Source organism: Scyliorhinus torazame, chromosome 2 (genome assembly GCF_047496885.1).
Source record: "Scyliorhinus torazame isolate Kashiwa2021f chromosome 2, sScyTor2.1, whole genome shotgun sequence".
NCBI classification, from domain to species: Eukaryota; Metazoa; Chordata; class Chondrichthyes; order Carcharhiniformes; family Scyliorhinidae; genus Scyliorhinus; species Scyliorhinus torazame.
The window spans coordinates 188,249,905-188,268,503 of record NC_092708.1 but is presented as its reverse complement, the minus strand read 5'-3'; the positions used below and the strand labels follow the sequence as shown (position 1 = coordinate 188,268,503).

The 18,599-nt window shown below is 45.4% G+C and overlaps 1 protein-coding gene across 4 annotated transcripts in view; it reads right to left on the bottom strand.

The window, feature by feature from the left end:
* LOC140394299 (NEDD8-conjugating enzyme UBE2F-like) overlaps positions 1-18,599 on the bottom strand; it is a 571,886-nt gene that overhangs the window by 398,233 nt on the left and 155,054 nt on the right. For all 4 annotated transcript variants that reach the window (XM_072481459.1, XM_072481429.1, XM_072481439.1 and 1 more), the window contains exons 3-5: positions 16,505-16,624; positions 12,731-12,833; positions 7,150-7,703 (exon numbers count right to left, since the gene is read on the bottom strand). In XM_072481459.1, coding sequence (XP_072337560.1) covers positions 7,150-7,703; positions 12,731-12,833; positions 16,505-16,624 — 777 coding nt within the window. The remainder of the gene's footprint in view (positions 1-7,149; positions 7,704-12,730; positions 12,834-16,504; positions 16,625-18,599) is intronic.

The window sequence follows — 18,599 nt, the reverse complement described above, 5'->3', positions numbered from 1 at the left end:
AGATGCTGTTAGGGAGTTCAGGATTCAGGCCCGGTGATAGTAAAGGAAAGGCAATATAGTTGCAAGTCAAGATGGTATGTGGCTTGGGGGGGAACTTGCCCATATCCTTCTAGGGGACAGAGGTCACAGGTGGTATGTGTAAGATGTTGAGAGGAGTTAACAGAGTAGATAAAGAAGCAACAATTCACTGGTCCAGAACAAGGGGAGTAACCTTAAAATTAGAGCTAGGCCATTCAGTGATGTTCGAAGCATTTTTCCCCCACAAGGGTCCTGGAGATCTGGAACTTACCCAGCAAAAATTGCTGTCGGAGTTAAGAGTGTTCAGATCTGGGGGGCTGTTTAGCACAGGGCTAAGTCGCTGGCTTTGAAAGCAGACCAAGGCAGGCCAGAAGCACGGTTCAATTCCCGTACCAGCCTCCCCGAACAGGCGCCGGAATGTGGCGACTAGGGGCTTTTCATAGTAACTTCATTTGAAGCCTACTTGTGACAATAAGCGATTTTCATTTTCATTTCATTTTCATTTCATCTGTGGGCAGCATGGTGGCGCAGTGGTTAGCATTGCTGTCTCACAGCACCAAGGTCCCAGGTTCGATCCCGGCTCTGGGTCACTGTCCGTGTGGAGTTTGCACATTCCTCCCGTGTTTGCATGGGTTTCGCCCCCACAACCCAAAGATGTGCTGGGTAGGTGGATTAGCCATGCTAAATTGTCCCTTAATTGGAATAAATGAATTGGGTACTCTGAATTTTTATTTTTAAAAGAGCGTTCAGATCTTAAAGCAGGCAGAGAATTTGTGGCACGGCTTATATTAGTTATTTGATGACGTTGATGAGGGTAGTGTGGTTGACGTTGTGTATACAGATATCGAAGTACCACATAGTAGATTTGTTGACTTGTTTGTTGGCTAAGGTTTAGGTGGGTTGGGGTTTCTGTGCTGGAGTGGGAAGGGGAGAGAGTGGGTGCCTGTTTGAGCTGGGAGGGATGGTTAGCAGATGTTTGGAAGGGTGGTGGGGGGGGTAGATAAAATGCTAGCGATGAGGGTCTCTTTACATATGGGCCTATGCGTGGGTGGAGGCGGCGTCCACCTCGGGTAGGCCTGGACTTGAGATGTTGGTGCCCAGTTGGAGGTCCTCATGGAGGGTTTATGGCTAACTCTACTCGAGCCCCCCCAAAAAAACTAGGTTAGTGACGTGAAACGTTAGGAGACTTTTTTTCTAATGGTGTAAATAAATTTCGAGTACCCAATTGTTTTGTTTTCCAATTAAGGGGCAATTTAGAATGGCCAATCCACCTAGCCTGCACATCTTTTTGGGTTGTGGGGGCAAGACCCACGCAAACACGGGGAGAATGTGTAAACTCCACACGGACAGTGGCCCGGGCTGGGATCGAACCTGGGATCTCAGCGCCATGAGGTAACAGTGCTAACCACGGCACCACCATGCCACCTTGAATGTTAGGGGACTTAATAGTCCAGTTAAATGTCTTGAGGACTTTGAACGCAGAGGTACTCTTCTTGCAGGAGACACATTTGCGAATTAGTAATCAGACGAGACTGAGGAAAGGGTGGGTGGGTCAGGTGTTCCACTCAAATTTTGATTCCCGGTCGAGAGGATTTGCAACCTTGATCAAGGATGGCATTTACGGCAAGTAGAATTTTGATATCCCTGCGGGACAATATGTTATGGTGAGTGGGGTGCTGGCGGGTGCACCAGTGGTATTAGCGAACATTTTTCACCAAATTGGAACGACACAGATTTTCTCAAAAGCCATCCCTGATCTGGACTCACACCAATTCATTATAGGGGGAGGTTTCAATTGTGTATTAGACCAGAGGATGGGCTGGTCCACGGTCCTTACGGCAGAGTTGTTGACAGAGAGAAAGAGGCTACAAATGATGTTTGAGCTTGAATCGACGGGGAATGCTGTGAGCCAGCTTTGCCGTTTGTGAGGGACATTTTATGAGTATGAGGATAAAGCCAATGGATTATTGGCTCACCAACTGAGACGACAGGCGGCCACACAAGAAATAGCTCATGTTAAAGATGAGGGGAGAGCTGGTTACTTCCCCGAATAAGATTAATGGAGCTTTTGAGGTTTGTTATTGAGGGCTAAACAAGTTTGAACTGCCGGATGGCTCGGAGATGTAGCAATTTTTGTACAGACTGGACTTCCCAGTGGTAGAAAGGGTGCAGAAGGAGGGACTGTAAGAAGGTATAGACTGCATTGGTTCCATGCAATCGAGGAGGGCACCGGGGCCGGATGGTTTTCTAGCGGAGTTTTACAAACAGTTTGTGGCCTTGTTGCACCGCACTTGCAGAGAATGTTCCAACCTCTCTCTGCTGAGAGGGATGCTGCCAACCACGCTGACGCAGGCCTCTACTTCTCTAATCCCGAAAAGAACAAAGAGCCCTTAAGTGTGGGTCTTATTTCACTATTAAACACTGATGCGAAAATACTAGCTAAGGTTCTGGCGAAACATTTGGAGGGATGCTGGCCAGAAGTGAACAGAAGATCAGACAGGATTCATCAGGGGCCGACAGTTGTCGTCCAACATCAGGAAGCTTTTGAATGTGGTCATGTCACCCTCTGTGGAGCAGGTGCCAAAGGTAATCATCACCAAGAGAAGGCCTTTGACCATATGGAGTGGAGCTATTTCTTCGAGGTCTCGGGCGATTTGGGTTTGGTCCCACTTTTATTTCCTAGGTGAAACTGCTATATAATGTCCCCACGGCTAGTGTCCGGACTAATGCTGTGAGCTCAGGATATTTCCGACTACACAGGGGTATGAGAGGCAGCACAGTAGCATAGTGGTTAGCACAGTTTCTTCACAGCTCCAGGGTCCCAGATTCGATTCCCGGCTTGGGTCACTGTCTGTGCGGAGTTTGCACTTTCTCCCCGTGTGTGCGTGGGTTTCCTCCGGGTGCTACGGTTTCCTCCCACAGTCCAAAGATGTGCAGGTTAGGTGAATTATAGATTATCATAGAATTTACAGTGCAGAAGGGGGCCATTCAGCCCATCGAGTCTGCACCAGCTCTTGGAAAGAGCACCCTACCCAAGGTCAACACCTCCACCCTATCCCCATAACCCAGTAATCCCACCCAACACTAAGGGCAATTTTGAACACTAAGGGCAATTTATCATGGCCAATCCACCTAACTGGCTATGCTAAATTGCCCTAAGTGTCCAAAAAGGTTAGTTGGGGTTATGGGGATAGGGTGGAGGTGTAGGGATAGGGTGGAGGCACTGGCTTAGGTAGGGTGCTCTTTTCAAGGGCCGGTGCAGACTCAATGGGCCGAATGGCCTCTTTCTGCACTGTAAATTCTATGATTCTATGAGACAGGGTTGCCCTCTGACTCCACTACTGTTTGCATTAGCGATTGAACCATTGGCCATTGTGCTTAGATCGTCAGGGGAATGGAAAGGTATTGGGCGATGGGGAATGAATGAACACAGTGTCCCTTTACGTAGATGATTTGGTGTTTTAAGTTTCTGATCCTCTCACTGGTATGGGAGAAATTATGGAACTGTTGAAAACATTTGGATCCTTTTCAGGGTACAGGTTGAATATGAGAAAGACCAAAATCTTCCCGGTAAATTCCCTGGGGAAGAGGACTGAACTGGTGAGGTTTCCTTTTAAACTGGCCAAGGCGAAGTTTAGGTATTTGGAGATTCAGGTGGCACACAATTGGACACCGTTACATAAGCTGAACTTGACCAGTCTGGTGGAGAAGATGAAGGGGGACCCGAGGAGGTGGGATGGCCTCCCACTAACCTTGGCGGGTCAAAATGAACGTTTTACCGAGGTTTATATTCGTGTTCCAGAGTCTTCTGATCTTCTTTCCTAAATCTTTTTTGGCTAGGGTTGATAGATTCATCTTTGCTTTTGTCTGGGCAGGAAAGACTATCAGGATTTGAAGTGCCTTCCTGCAGAGAGAGCGACAATCGGATGGGTGGTCTTGCTAAGCCTGACGCTCTATTACTATGTGGTGAACATTGGGAAAGCATAAATATGATTTGAAGAACCGGGTTTGGGGTGGGGTTGGATGGAGGAGTCCTCTTGTGTAGGGTTGTGTCTAAGAGAATTGGTTACGGCCCTCTTCCATTTTCCCCGGCAAGGCTCTCGAGAAGCCTGGTGGCAATGGTATCTTTATGAATTTGGAACCAGTTCAGACAACATTTTGGACTAGGGGACATGTCTTTACTGTCGCCAATTTGTGATAATAGGTTTGTACCGTCAGGGCTGGATGCAATGTACAAGATATAGAAGAGAAAAGGGGTTGAGAGATTCAGGGATTTGATTGTGGAAGGTAGGTTTGTGGGTTTAGAGAAGATGGAGGAGAAATTTCAACTTGCGAGGGTGAGTGCATTTAGGTATTTGCAGGTGAGGAACTTTATTCATAAAAAAGCTGTCTTCGTTTCCCCAGTTGCAGAGACCCACACTGATAGATAGGATGCTATCACGGGATGAGATGAGGCAACAAATCATCTGGGTTATGGGACATGCTATGTTCTTCGCCCCCCTCCCCTCAATACCTTTCCATTCCCATGACAATCTAAGCGCCACAACCGGTCCACAGTAGACATCATCTCCCTGGCCCTACACTCATCCCTGGAGCATCTTGACAACAAGCACTCCTTCGTCAGACTTCTATTCACTGACTACAGCTCCGCCTTTAACACCATAATACCAGCCAAGCTCATATCAAAACTACAAAACCTAGGACTTGGCGCCTCCCTCCGCAACTGGATCCTCGGCTTCCTGATCCATAGACCACAATGAGCAAGGATAAACAACAACACCTCCTCCGCAATAGTCCTCAATACCGATGCCCTGCAAGGCTGCGTACTTAGCCGCCGATTATACTCCCTATGGCAAAATGTGGCTCCAACTCCATCTACAAGTTTGCTGATGGGTCGGATCTCGAACAACGATAAGTCAGAGTACAGGAGGGAGATAGAGAACCTAGTGATGTGGTGTAACGACAACAATCTCTCCCTCAATGTCAGCAAAACTAAAGAGCTGGTCATTGACTTCAGGAAGCAAACTATCATACAAAGCCCTGTCTGCATCAATGGTGCCGAGGTGGAGATGGTTGACAGCTTCAAATTCCTAGGTGTGCATATCACCAACTATCTGTCCTGGTCCACCCACGTTGACACTACGGCCAAGAAAGCACAACATCACCTATACTTCCTCAGGAAACTAAGGAAATTTGGCACGTCCACATCGACCTTTACCAACTTTTACAGATGCACCATAGAAAGCATTCTATCTGGCTGCATCACAACCTGGTATGGCAACTGCTCAGCCCAAGACCGCAAGAAAGTACAGAGAGTCGTGAACACCGCCCAGTCCATCACGCAAACCTGCCTCCCATCCATTGACACTGTCCACACCGCCCGCTGCCTTGGGAAAGTGGGCAGCATAATCAAAGACCCCTCTCACCTGGGTTATTCTCTCTTCCAACCTCTTGCATCGGGCAGGAGACTAACAAAAGACTAACAGGTTCAAAAACAGATTCTTTCATACTGTTACCAGATACCTGAACGAACCTGTTATGGACTGAACGGATCTCTTCACACATCTTCTCTACTGAGTAGTACTACACTCCGTATGCTGCACCTGTGACTATGTATTTACATTGTGTATTTATGGTATGTCCTATGTTTTTTCATGTATGGAACAATCTGTCTGGACTGTACACAGAATATATTTTTCTCTGTACCTCGGCACACGTGACAATAAATCAAATCAGGGGCAGCACGGTGGCACAGTGGTTAGCATTGCTGCCTCAAGGCGCCGAGGTCCCAGGTTCGATTCCGGCTCTGGGTCACTCTCGTGTGGAGTTTGCACATTCTCCCCGTGTTTGCGTGGGTTTCACCCCCACAACCCAAAGATGTGCAGGGTAGGTGGATTGGCCATGCTAAATTGCCCCTCAATAGGAAAAAATGAATTGGTTACTCTAAATTTTCAAAAAATAAATCAAATCAAAGGAAGATCTCCAATATACATGAATGTTTGCTGGAGACAAGAAAACCATCACTAGAAGAGGTGAAGGGGAAGTGGGAAGAAGAGCTGGGCCTAGGGTTGGAGGGAGTACTGTGGAATGAGATCCTGCATAGGGCTAATCTTTCCTCCTCCTTCGCTAGGTTGAGCCTGATACAGTTCAAAGTAGTACATTGAGTGCACTTAACTAAGATTTGTATGAGTGGGTCTTCCCTGGGGTGGAGGACAAATGTGAGCATTGTTCAGGTGGGCCTGCGAATCACTCACACATGTTCTAGTCATGCCCCAAGCTAGTTGGATTCTGGATCTCATTTATTGAGATCATATCAGAGATCATTGGGGTCAAACCCGAGCCGGGTCCACTGGTGGCAATCTTTGGGGTGTCAGAGTCCTCAGAGCTCCTTGAGGGGGGGGCACATCGTGGCCTTTGCCTCCTTGGTGACCTGGAGGAGAGTCCTGCTTGGATGGTGCCACTCAGGGCCTCGGCATGGTTGGGGTTGGGTGACCTGGCAGAATTCCTGCGATTGGAATAGATTAAATGTACCCCGAGAGGGTTGGAAGAAAAGTTATATTCTAGATGGATGCAGTTCATCATTTTCTTTAAGGACATGCTTGTGACCAGCAATTAGGCGGAAGGAGCGGGTGGGGAATCATTTGTATAAACTGTGTATATTAATGGTATGTATGTATGTTCTCTGTAACAATAATAATTGGTTTGAGTTTGGAATAAAATACATTTTTAAAAAGTGATGGACTTTTATATCTAAGGTCTAGATATGACCTTGAGCATTTCCAACATTGCTTCAGATTTCCTACAATTCGTGGTTTGTTCTGCTCACCCCAGACTCATTAGGCATTACAACACACGATCCCTCAACAATCTAACAACAGCGAATTCTCTTTAATTGCAACCCCTTGATAATGATCTCTGAGATCAAGGAAGGAAAGAGGGAAAAGCAGGGTAACAGCTGGAACAGCAGTTGCAACAAGTGATCGCAACAGCAATAGCAGAACATGTTACTGAGCTCTCAACTTGCAGTCTACCACCTCAGTGCTAATGATGGCATTTACTTCTCCATCTGGCACACATTTCAAAACCTGCACTGCACACACAGGCGTGAGACAGGCTATACAGAAACCATACCTCTGAAGCGGGTTGACCTTTCTGGTTTAAATCGAGATCCTGCGGTCGGGTGACCTTGTCAATGTCCAAAGAATCCTGGCTCGATGTGGCAGAGGTAACACTGGATCGAGATGAGGTACTGGTTGAGCGGATATCTGCATCGCTGACAGTTCCCGCTGATCCCGTCCTTCGATGCTGACTGGACACAGAGGGCTTGGTGTCATGCATCATGGCACCAGTCTGTCGTGCTGCTTCGTCCATACTGAGGGAGGCCTGTTCCAGTTGGGCAGTGATATCGTCCAGTGAAAGGTTGGTGTGCAAAGATTTTGGGCTTCTCACTGAAGAGGAGCCCTTCAAGCCACCCTGCTTGGAGGATGCCCGAGTGGCTGATTGTTTCTGAGCAGATTTGGATTCTTTGCCAGGCATCTTGGCAGGTACCTCCTCTTTGTGAAATTTTCTCACAACACTGTCTTGCCTGGAAGGTTCCTTACTGATGTTACTGAGTTCCTGTTCCATGGAGCAGAGATCTGCCATGAGAGCATCCAGATCCACTCCATCTCCCTGGCTCAACGCTTCTGTAACATGCATCACATACAAAATTAAAGAGAGAGAAGGAAAAGATTAGTGTCAGTGGTGTGTCCTAATGTCCATCAGAAATCACTCTGAACCTCAACATTGATCAATGAAGGCAGACAGTTAATCTCTGGACAGGATTCAAAAAATTAACTGGAGTTGGAAAGGCCACACAATTCACCCATCCTGTTCTTCGAACTATATTCCTCCAAATGCCAGTACTTTTATGGAGTCAGTAATAGCAAGTAGAGCATTTAACACTAGGGCATTGTGGTTCAGACATGGGGGTCTGTTAACAGTATCCAATCTCTCACTGAATGAACAGAGTGCAATACTGTAACTGGGTTGGAGGTAAAATACACCCCATCAATTTTAAACATGAATTATTAAGAGCAGAGATATCGGACGTGATTTACCCACAGTGTACTAATAAATAGCCCATGCCATGATACAAGGGTTAAAAATACTGTGTGGAAGAAGCTGAGGTAGGGGTCAGTGAAGGAGTTTAGAAAAACATCCAGCCACCATTGCTCATCGGCTCATTTTTCCTTCCCCAAAATATTATCTACGATCCAATTTTTATTGGCTTTTAATAGCAAACTTGCTGGAAATGGAAAAAGGTTTTGCTAATGTAGTTAGAGGGTAAAGCTCCCTCTACACTGTCCCCATCAAACACTTCCAGACCAGGTACAGCATGGAGTCAGATAGAGTAAATCTCCTTCTACACTGTCCCCATCAAATACTTCCAGACCAAGCACAGCATGGAGTTAGATACAGGGTAAATCTCCTTCGACACTGTTCCCATCAAACACTCCCCTGACAGGTACAGTACAGGGTTAGATACAGAGTAAAGCTCCCTCTATACTGTCCCCATTGAACACTCCCAGGATAGGTATAGTATGGGATTAGAGTTAAGCTTCTTTACTCCATTCCACAACATGTCTTGAACCATAACTGCATTAACAAAACCTTTTTCCATTTCCAGCAATTCAACAAGTTTGCTATTAAATGCCAGTGAGAACTGGATCTCAGTTAGAGAATCTTTTTGGGAAGGAAAAGTGAGTCTTCATTGGACCACAGTGTGCAAAATCCTCAGATTTTACACTTTAATTTGGATTATAATAATCTAATAAAACCCGATTCCATTCAGTAATTCCAGCAGAACTACTGGTTTACAACCAGATATGCAAGGTCTACACGCTACACCTACTGTTTCGCGCCATCTCGTACTCACTTTAACTGAAGATCTGTTGAGCTATAGTGTCTCTTGCTGTTTTCTTTATGATGCTAATATACGAATAGTGGAGGTTTGGTGTCCTTGCCTCAGAGTTCAAATCCCACTCGAGGACTTGATAGCTCAGTAAGGTTCGTTCATAATAGCCAAACAGGTAAATCCCTCCAACAAGCACCAATGGAAGGCAGTAAGAGTGGGAGGGATTCCTGCTCAGCTATGTGATAACATCTGCCGTCACTATCATAGCTGCGGGCTACAACATGCATATAAAAAGTGTAGGGGTGTTCAATCCCCATTCCAGATGGGGTTGATTTGGGATCTCTGCCTCCTCGCCCTGCCTGTGGTGAAGGTTATGGTGCTGTGGGTCAGGCCAGCTTTCAGGCAGAGATCTCAAGAACATGATGTTAATACTTTTCTTGGCTAACCCTTGAAGGTGCTAACTTTTGATGGGGCATGGTTTTACTGGAGCTGATCAAATTCTGGCACCTCAACCAAATGGCCGAGCTTTATGCGTGACCTTGGACGCTAAAATGCTGGCAAGAATTTCACTTGTAAATAGGCCCAAGAATTGAGCCCAGCCTATCCTCGCATGAGGTGTACATACAAGTAGCTTCCAGCAGAGGTCACCAGGTAGCTGTCAGAAGCTGGAACCCCAATCAATTTCTCCCTTTCCAGCCCAGGGACATCACAACCAATGGTAACACTTCAATCGCCATTCAACAAGCCAGCACAGAACAGGGTTAAGACATATCCCAGGTCCTGGCAGATGTAAGATAGCAACATGTATCTTGCAGCAGGTTAAAATTAGGCATTCGCAAAATGGAAGGAGCGGAATGAAAGAAAATAAATAAAATGGGAGATGGATCTACATTACAAACTGTGAGACAAAGTGTTCATTCAGATACAAACAATTGAACACTGAACTCCTGCTGCTTTAAATTTCTTCCCAATTGGTCCACAGGATAAATGGTTGGTCCCATTATTCCCAGTTTAAGATTGAAACAATTTTTGTAGCATTTTCATTATGTCATGCTTTTCTCTCTGGATAGAACATACAGTACAGAATGAGGCCATGAGGCCCATTGAGTCTGCACTGACCCACTTAAGCCCTCTCTTCCACCCTATCCCCGTAACCCAATAACCACTCTTCACCTTTTTGGTCCTGAAGGGCAATTTATCATGGCCAATCCACCTAACCTGCACATCTTTGGACTGTGGGAGGAAACCGGAGCACCTGGAGGAAACCCACGCAGACACGGAGAGAACATGCAGACTCCGCCCAGACAGTGATCCAGCGGGGAATCGAACCTGGGACCCTGGCGCTGTGAAGCCACAGTGACACTTAAGGGGTGCTGCAATTGCCCTTTGCAGGTGCAGCAATGACAAGTAGAATTTGAATTTTTAAAATCATGAGTTTTACACTGTAAAATGACCCCAGACACTTCACAGGACACTGACACTGAGTCACATACAGTGACAATAAGGTGGTCAAAGAGGTCCGTTTTAAGGAGCATCTCAAAGGAGGAAAAATTAATGAAGGGAAATTTACGAGTGGGGTTCCAGAGCTTCGGTCTTTGGCAGTTGAAGGCACAGCAGCCAATGGTGCAGAAATTAAAATTGGGGATGCTCAAGGGGCCAGAATTTGAGGAGTGCATATGTGAGGGATGGAGGAGGTTACGGAGTTAGGGAGTTGAGAGATCGCACATATGACGGTTGGCAACTAGAGGAGGTCACTGAGTTAGGGAGCGAGAAGTTTACAGATGAGGGTTGGAGGGCTAAGGAGGTCACGGGAGTTAGGGAGCAAGAGATTGCAGATATGAGGATTGGTGCTGGAGGTGGTTACAGAGTTAGGGAGTAGGGAGATTGTGGCAGGACGTGAAAACAAGGCCGAGAATTAAAAATTGAGGTACTGTTTAACTGGGGTCCAATGTAGGCCAGACAGCACTGCGGTGATGGGTAAATGGAGCTTGGTGCAAGTTAGGACTTGAACAGCGGAGTTTTGAATAGGCTCAAGTTTGTGGGACAGTAGAAAGTCACGAACAAGTGGCTTTCAGGATCCCTACTCGTAAGTGCACATGCACGGACCTTCCAAACCTAGCTCTGGCTCAGTCCACAAAGAAACAGCCTCTCAACGACAACCACCCTGGTCTTTAAAAGAAATATGAAAATTCAGGAGATGGATTGGACCATGAAAATATTTCCTGGCATGCACAAAATCACCTCTTCAGTATAAGTGGGATAAATTACCCAGCAAAACTATTGCTCAAAGGTTTGAATCGCAGAAAAATTCAATTGCGATGAAAAAAAAAATAGTGACCTTTAAAAGCAACTCCGCAGCAGCTATGAAAGCAGAGCAGAATTTTTTTTTTTCACCAATCATGTTTCATTTTCTGTCCTCCTGCTATGAAATGGTTTGCTTCTGCTGTTTAGTTGCATGACACAGGTCATTCAGTAGTTGTCCTAAGCGTCATTCTTCATATCCGCTGAATGTTCAACTACTGGAATATAGGGCAAGATGAATTCTGAACCTGTCCCTGTCCTCATCCAGCATGCACTTTTGACAGCGAGTAATCTACCTGGTGCCATTCCTTCGCTTTCTCCCTGTAATCCTGCATATTCTTCCTTTTCAGATAACAGTCCAATTCTCATTTGAAAGCTTCGATTGAATCTGCCTCTACCACACTCGGGCAGTATTTTCCAAACCTTAACCACTCGCTGTGTGAACGTTTGTTCTCATGTCATTTTTGCTTCTTTTGCCATTTACTTTTAAATCTGTACCCTCTCAGTCTAGATCCTTTTACAAGTGTGAACAATTTTGCCTTATTTACATAACGTGAAACATTAAAACGTTACCATTGTTTTCCAAATACAATACTCTCTCAAATTACACACTGTACTAATCACTGCCCGGGCTCCGTCATCCAGACATCAAACCACATGAGATTTATGTTTTCCGACTGCCCATTCTCAAGGAATATGAAACCAATCCAGATGTGGAGGTGGCAGTTTAACTTCGCCAGCATGCAAGAGACAGGATATCCAAAAAGTACCAGTGAGCAAGTACCCTGGTATGCATTATCCTGAAGTGCTCATGCAGACAGCATACCATAACAGTCCTGTGCTGTCTGGATTCTAGCATGGAAGATCTCACCCATTCTCAGACAGGAATGTTGAAATGAATTAACAAAAGTAACAAGGGTCAGAATTATCCAGTGACAAATAGGGCCTGAAAAATGCTCAATGGCGAACAAAATCAAGACAGTGACTCCATCTCGAACTACTTGTACCTACAGTTCTATGGCCAAAGTAAGGTAGCCAGTTTTCAATGTAAACACAAAATGTCCTGTAATCTGTAATGAACAAGGTCTTTTCAGTCTGCGTCTAGGCAGGACGTGTCAGCAGTTTATTTGTTCTTGGGCCTGCACTTGGGCCTGATCTTGTTCTCACCTAGTACGGGGCAGCACAAGTGATTAGCACTGTGGCTTCACAGCGCCAGGGTCCCAGGTTTGATTTCTGGCTGGGTCACTGTGCGGAGTCTGCACGTTCTTCATGGGTTTGCGTGGGTTTCCTCTGGATGCTCCGGTTTCCTCCCACAGTCCAAAGACGTGCAGGTTAGGCGGATTGGCCATGATAAAATTGCCCTTAGTGACCAAAAAAGGTTAGGAGTGGTTATTGGGTTACGAGGATAGGGTGGAAGTGAGGGCTTAAGTGGGCCGGTGCAGACTCGATGGGCCGAATGGCCTCCTTCTGCACTGTATGTTCTATGCTTCCAGGCACAACAATCACAGTCCTTACCATTCAGATTGTACATTGAGAAGCGATAGGAGAAGTTTGCAAGATTGGTTTCTTGTCGAAGGGGGGACTTCTTCAGCTCTTCGGGTTTCCCAGTGTCCAAACTCTGAATGGAGGAACAAAAGAAAACATTACTCTCAATTTCATAAAAGGTATAAATAATTTTGAAAGGACTTGGCACACAGCTTTGGAAAGATAAACATTTAACATTCATTTCTGAAAAGGGATAACAATTCACTCACACACACAAAATCATAATATACATAAACTAACTTTTAGTACCTCGAAGTATTCAGTTCAACAGTGCCAATGTTCTTAATCCTGGTCATTATTCAGTGATCGTAGCTGCAAAGTGTAGACATAGACACTGATCCGACAGTAGCAGCAGGCTCAGGCGTGACAACAGTCATGTGTGAACAGTCTGTCCACAACTATTGCCTAGTCTCACACATTACAGGATGACTCCCAGTACCCATGGAACTACAACCCATACAGGAGTTTTGCACGGTTGAGTTACATCCACAAAAATGAATCAGTCTCGGTATCTCTCTTTCAATGAAGCATCAGGCTGACCCACTGCCCATTATAAGGCAATCAGGCCAAACTATAGCAGGACCACTGGGGGAGAAAGGCAACTTTGAAGCCAATTAAAACCTGTCACTCTGTTAGTGAAGAAAAACGAGTCCCAGGTCAAACTGCAAGTACAGGTAGGTAAAAAAAGTTCCACTGAAGGAAGAGGTTTGAAATGTTCTCAGTTATAATTATGATCAAAGGGACCTCGGTGCGCACGTACATCTTTGACATGTTGGGCTCTTTCAGTTCCTAATAACCAAATTCTTCTGTTCTTTTGGAAATTTAGCATGTCACCTACGATCCTCACCAACTTCTACAGATGCACCATAGAAAGCATTCTTTCACAGCTTGGTATGGATCCTGCTCTGCCCAAGACCACAGGAAACTACAAAAGGTCGTGAATGTAGCCCAGTCCATCACGCAAACCAGCCTCCCATCCACTGACTCTATCTATAATTCCCGCTGCCTCAGAAAGGCAGCCAGCATTATTAAGGACCCCACGCTCCCCGAACAAACTCTCTTCCACCTTCTTCAGTCAGGAAAAAGATACCAAAGTTTGGGGTCACGTACCACCTGCCTCAAGAACAGCTTCTTCCCTACTGTCATCAGACTTTTGCACGGACCTACCTCGTATTAAGTTGATCTTTTCTCTACACCTTGCTATAACTGTAACATTATATTCTGCAGTCTCTCCTTCCTTCCCCATGTACGGTATGCATTGTTTGTACAGCATGCAAAAAACAATACTTTTCATTGTATACTAATACATGTGACAATAAATCAAATCAAATCGGTCCCCTGAGATAGCAGAGCCGGTGGACACAGTGGTTAAGAAGGCATATGGCATACTTGCCTTTATTAGCCGAGGCATAGAGTTTAAGAGCAGGGAGGTTATGCTGAAACTGTATAAAATGTAGATTAGGCCACAACCAGAGTATTATGTGCAGTTCTGGAATCCACATTATAGGAGGGATGTGATCGCACTGGAAAGGGTGCAGAGGAGATTGCCCAGGATATTGCCAGTGCTGGAGTGTTTTAGCTATGAAGAGAGATTGGATAGAGTGGGGTTGTGTTGGAACAGGGGAAACTATGTGGGGGGACATGATTGAGATATATAAAATTAGGAAGGGCAGGAGGTTTAGATGGCATGTGAGGAAAAACATTTTCATCGAGACGGTGTGGGAGTCTGTAACTCATTGCCTGTAAGGTGGTGGAGGCAGAGACCCTCATCACATTTAATAAGTATTTAAATGTGCACGTGCAATGCCATGGCATACAAGGCTATGGGCCCAAGTGCTGGAAATGGGATTAGAATACTTAGGCGATTGTTTTTTAATGGCACAGACACAATGGGCCAAAGGGGCTTTTCTGTCCTGTAGACCTCCTGTGACACAAAATAAGAAATAGTAAGTTTTGATTTACTGAGACCAGGATGTTGGGCTCTTCCAGTTCACCAAATTCTTCTGTTCTTACTTGTTGCTACTGATGTTAAAAACCAGGAGAATCTCTGCAACCACTGCAGGCCTGTTTCCCCTCACAACTTTCCATCCCATAACTTCACCACCATCACTGGTTGCAGATCATTCAACTAAATCAGTTCTCACCTCTGGAACCCCCTCTTAAAACATAAATACCAATTGATGCATACATACAACTGTATGTCACACGGACATAGATACACAGAGACACCATTACAAGTATAAACATGTAGCATTATACTATACTACTATTCCCCAACTGATTAAGAAGGATCATCCTTAATTTTTGTGCATTTAGCTATAATTAGAACAGCCGGCTCTTCAAAACAGCTATTTCACATCCTAGAACCCGGAGTTTGGAATTTCTTTTGCTCCTGGAATAGCACATTTGCATGCTGATATTTCCCATCCCATGAGTGTGATGCTGAAATTAACTTGGTACAGACTACAGATCAAACTCTCGGGTCTTTTACTCCTTGACATAAGGAGACACCTAGTGCCTTTTCCCAGCAAAGCTTTTTCACCACAATTTTTATTAAGGTGATGTGGAGATGCCGGCGTTGGACTGGGGTGAGCACAGTACGAAGTCTTACAACACCAGGTTAAAGTCCAACAGGTTTGTTTCGATGTCACTAGCTTTCGGAGCGCTGCTCCTTCCTCAGGTGAATGAAGAGGTCTGTTCCAGAAACACATATATAGACAAATTCAAAGATGCCAGACAATGTTTGGAATGCGAGCATTAGCAGGTGATTAAATCTTTACAGTCTTCAGAACAGTGACTACGACACCACACAACCCCGTCATGGTAATCTCTGCAAGACGTGCCAGATCATCGACATGGATACCACTATTACACGTGAGAACACCACCCACCAGGTACGCGGTACATACTCGTGCGACTCGGCCAACGTTGTCTACCTCATACGCTGTAGGAAAGGATGTCCCGAAGCTTGGTACATTGGCGAGACCATGCAGACGCTGTGACAACGAATGAACGGACATCGCGCAACAATCACCAGGCAGGAATGTTCCCTTCCAGTCGGGGAACACTTCAGCAGTCAAGGGCATTCAGCCTCTGATCTCCGGGTAAGCGTTCTCCAAGGCGGCCTTCAGGACCCGCGACAACGCAGAATCGCCGAGCAGAAACTTATAGCCAAGTTCCGCACACATGAGTGCGGCCTCAACCGGGACCTGGGATTCATGTCACATTACATTCATCCCCCACCATCTGGCCTGCGAAATCCTACCAACTGTCCTGGCTTGAGACAATTCACACCTCTTTAACCTGGGGTTACCCCATCTCTGGATCTGTAAAGATTTAATCACCTGCTAATGCTCGCATTCCAAACATTGTCTGGCATCTTTGAATCTGTCTGTATATGTGTTTCTGGAACATACCTCTTCATTCACCTGAGGAAGGAGCAGCGCTCCGAAAGCTAGTGACATCGAAATAAACCTGTTGGACTTTAACCTGGTGTTGTAAGACTTCGTACTTTATTAAGGTGGACAGAACAGTTCGAGTCTCGCACTCCTATACCTTGACCTGTATCATATGTTTACATCAGTCTCTAACACAGGCAAAGAGAAATTCAGACATGAGCCACCTGAACAGAATACACAATCCAGTTCAAAATACTTGTGCATCAGAGCAATGCAGACAATCAACAGACCACTCCCTGCAAGCTGAGGAAGCCTTCTAACTGCAAGTCAGGTTACTTCTACATACCTGAGTGAGTTTGTCGAGCTCGCCCAGCCAGGCACCAAACATCTTATCCAAGTCCTGGTCCTCCTTATCACTGTCCTCCTCTGCAGCATGGTCCACATCTTCATCAGAGATCTGATCCATCTGTCACCAAAGGAACAATCAATAGTAGTCAGTCAGATTTATTTAAGCCAATACATTGCAATGATGTGTCAATGTAATTCAGAATTCAACATTCTTTGTATGCACCCTTAAATTTGTCCCAGTGCCAATAATGGACCTGTATCCAACAGCACTGTATCCCAGTTTTATACAGTGACAGACCTGTGTTCACCAATGCTGTACCACTGTTACACAATGGCAGATCCGTCCTCACCAGTACTGCACCCCAGTGCTACACAGTGACAGACCTGTCCCCACCTGTTATGCACGCCAGTGCTGCACAGCAGGAGATCTGTACCCACCAGTATTGTATACATCATTATAATTGACCGGAATTAGGGCGGCACGGTGGCACAGTGGTTAGCACTGCTGCCTCATGACATCGAGGACCTGGGCTTGATCCCAGCCCCGAGTCTCTTTCCGTGTGTTTACATATTCTCCCCATGTCTGTGTGGGTCTCGCCCCCACAACCCAAAGATGTGCAGGGTAGGTGGATTGGCCACAATAAATTGCCCCTTAATTGGAGAAAAAATAATAATAATAGAATGGAATTAAGTAGCTGTTACAAGCCAGTTGGCATGAAGAGGCACTGTACCTTATTGTGGACATGGTGTGAGTCTACAATCACTACACATACACACAAACACACACCAGCGATTAAAGAGAACAAATCTCAGGTGCAAAATACACTCCAAAGAACATCCTGTCAGCAAGAGAACATAAGGCTCTAGAGACTCAATTTTATTGTATTACACAGGACACATCCACTTCTGCAATTCCCCATGAGGTTTTCACTGTAAAAATAAATATCCAAAAGAATGTACCCACACATGTTGCAAACAGGTGGCTGCAGAGAGCATTAGCACAGCTAGTCAAGAGCTTGGAGTTTGATGACCACCCTGGGGATGATGTGATGAAACAGTGGGAAGAACCAGAATGAGTTCCATCTTTCTCATGTCTGAGTTCGCATTGCATCTCAAGTTATTCTGCCACTCCCAGACAAGCCACTGCTCATCACTAACGAACACTGTAAAATTTGTAATAATGACCGTGCTCCCTCCCTTCAAGCTTAATTTCCTCCTGCAATCTACAGATTATAAACTATTCTGAAGTAAATAAGGAGCTCTCAGCAGAATCACACCAAGCAGCTCAAATCTCTGCAATCAAGATTTAGTATTGGCACAAGTGTGGAGAAGGAATAGTTCTGCACAAAAAGAGATAGTTTGCAGTGGAGTGACAAATCCAGTGTATAAATTGAAAATGAGTGCCATGTATTAATCACAAGCAGCATTACTGGCAGCAGCATATTTCACTCACAATATTTAGAACAAAACAGCTGCCTTATTGCTGTATGGCTACTTACTGGATGGTACAAGGAACAGTCAAAGTATTTTTTGAAGCACAGTTTGGGACAGTGATAGGTCTGGTCACTCGTTCACAGGGCTCGCTTATCTCAGCTGGTGACACAATCTAAGGATTACAATCAGTCAGAATGCCGCCTGGTTGAAAAGGAGGGATGGTCGGAGAAATCAATCTGCTCCTGATCACTATTCAATGGCTCTGGCTGGTCAATGGGCAATGTGCAAGTGGAAAGATTAGGTGCAGTTTTGACACTTTCCATAGCTTAATTGCTCGCCAACACTCAACATAAAAGGTACTGGAAATTCTGAGAAACACAAGTTTTAGTGAGGATCTGAAAGAAATTACTATCAGCAGGGAAATGGTTTTGGGGAAACTAATTGGACTGAAAGCAAATAAATCCCCAGGGCCTGATAATCTTCATCCCAGAGTACTTAAGGAAATGGCCCTAGAAATAGTAGATCCATTGGTGGTGATTTTCCAAAATTCTTTGGACTCTGGAATGGTTCCTACAGATTGGAGGCTAGCAAGTGTAACCCCACTATTCAAAAAGGGAGGCAGAGAGAAAACCGGGAACTATAGACCAGTGAGGTTACTT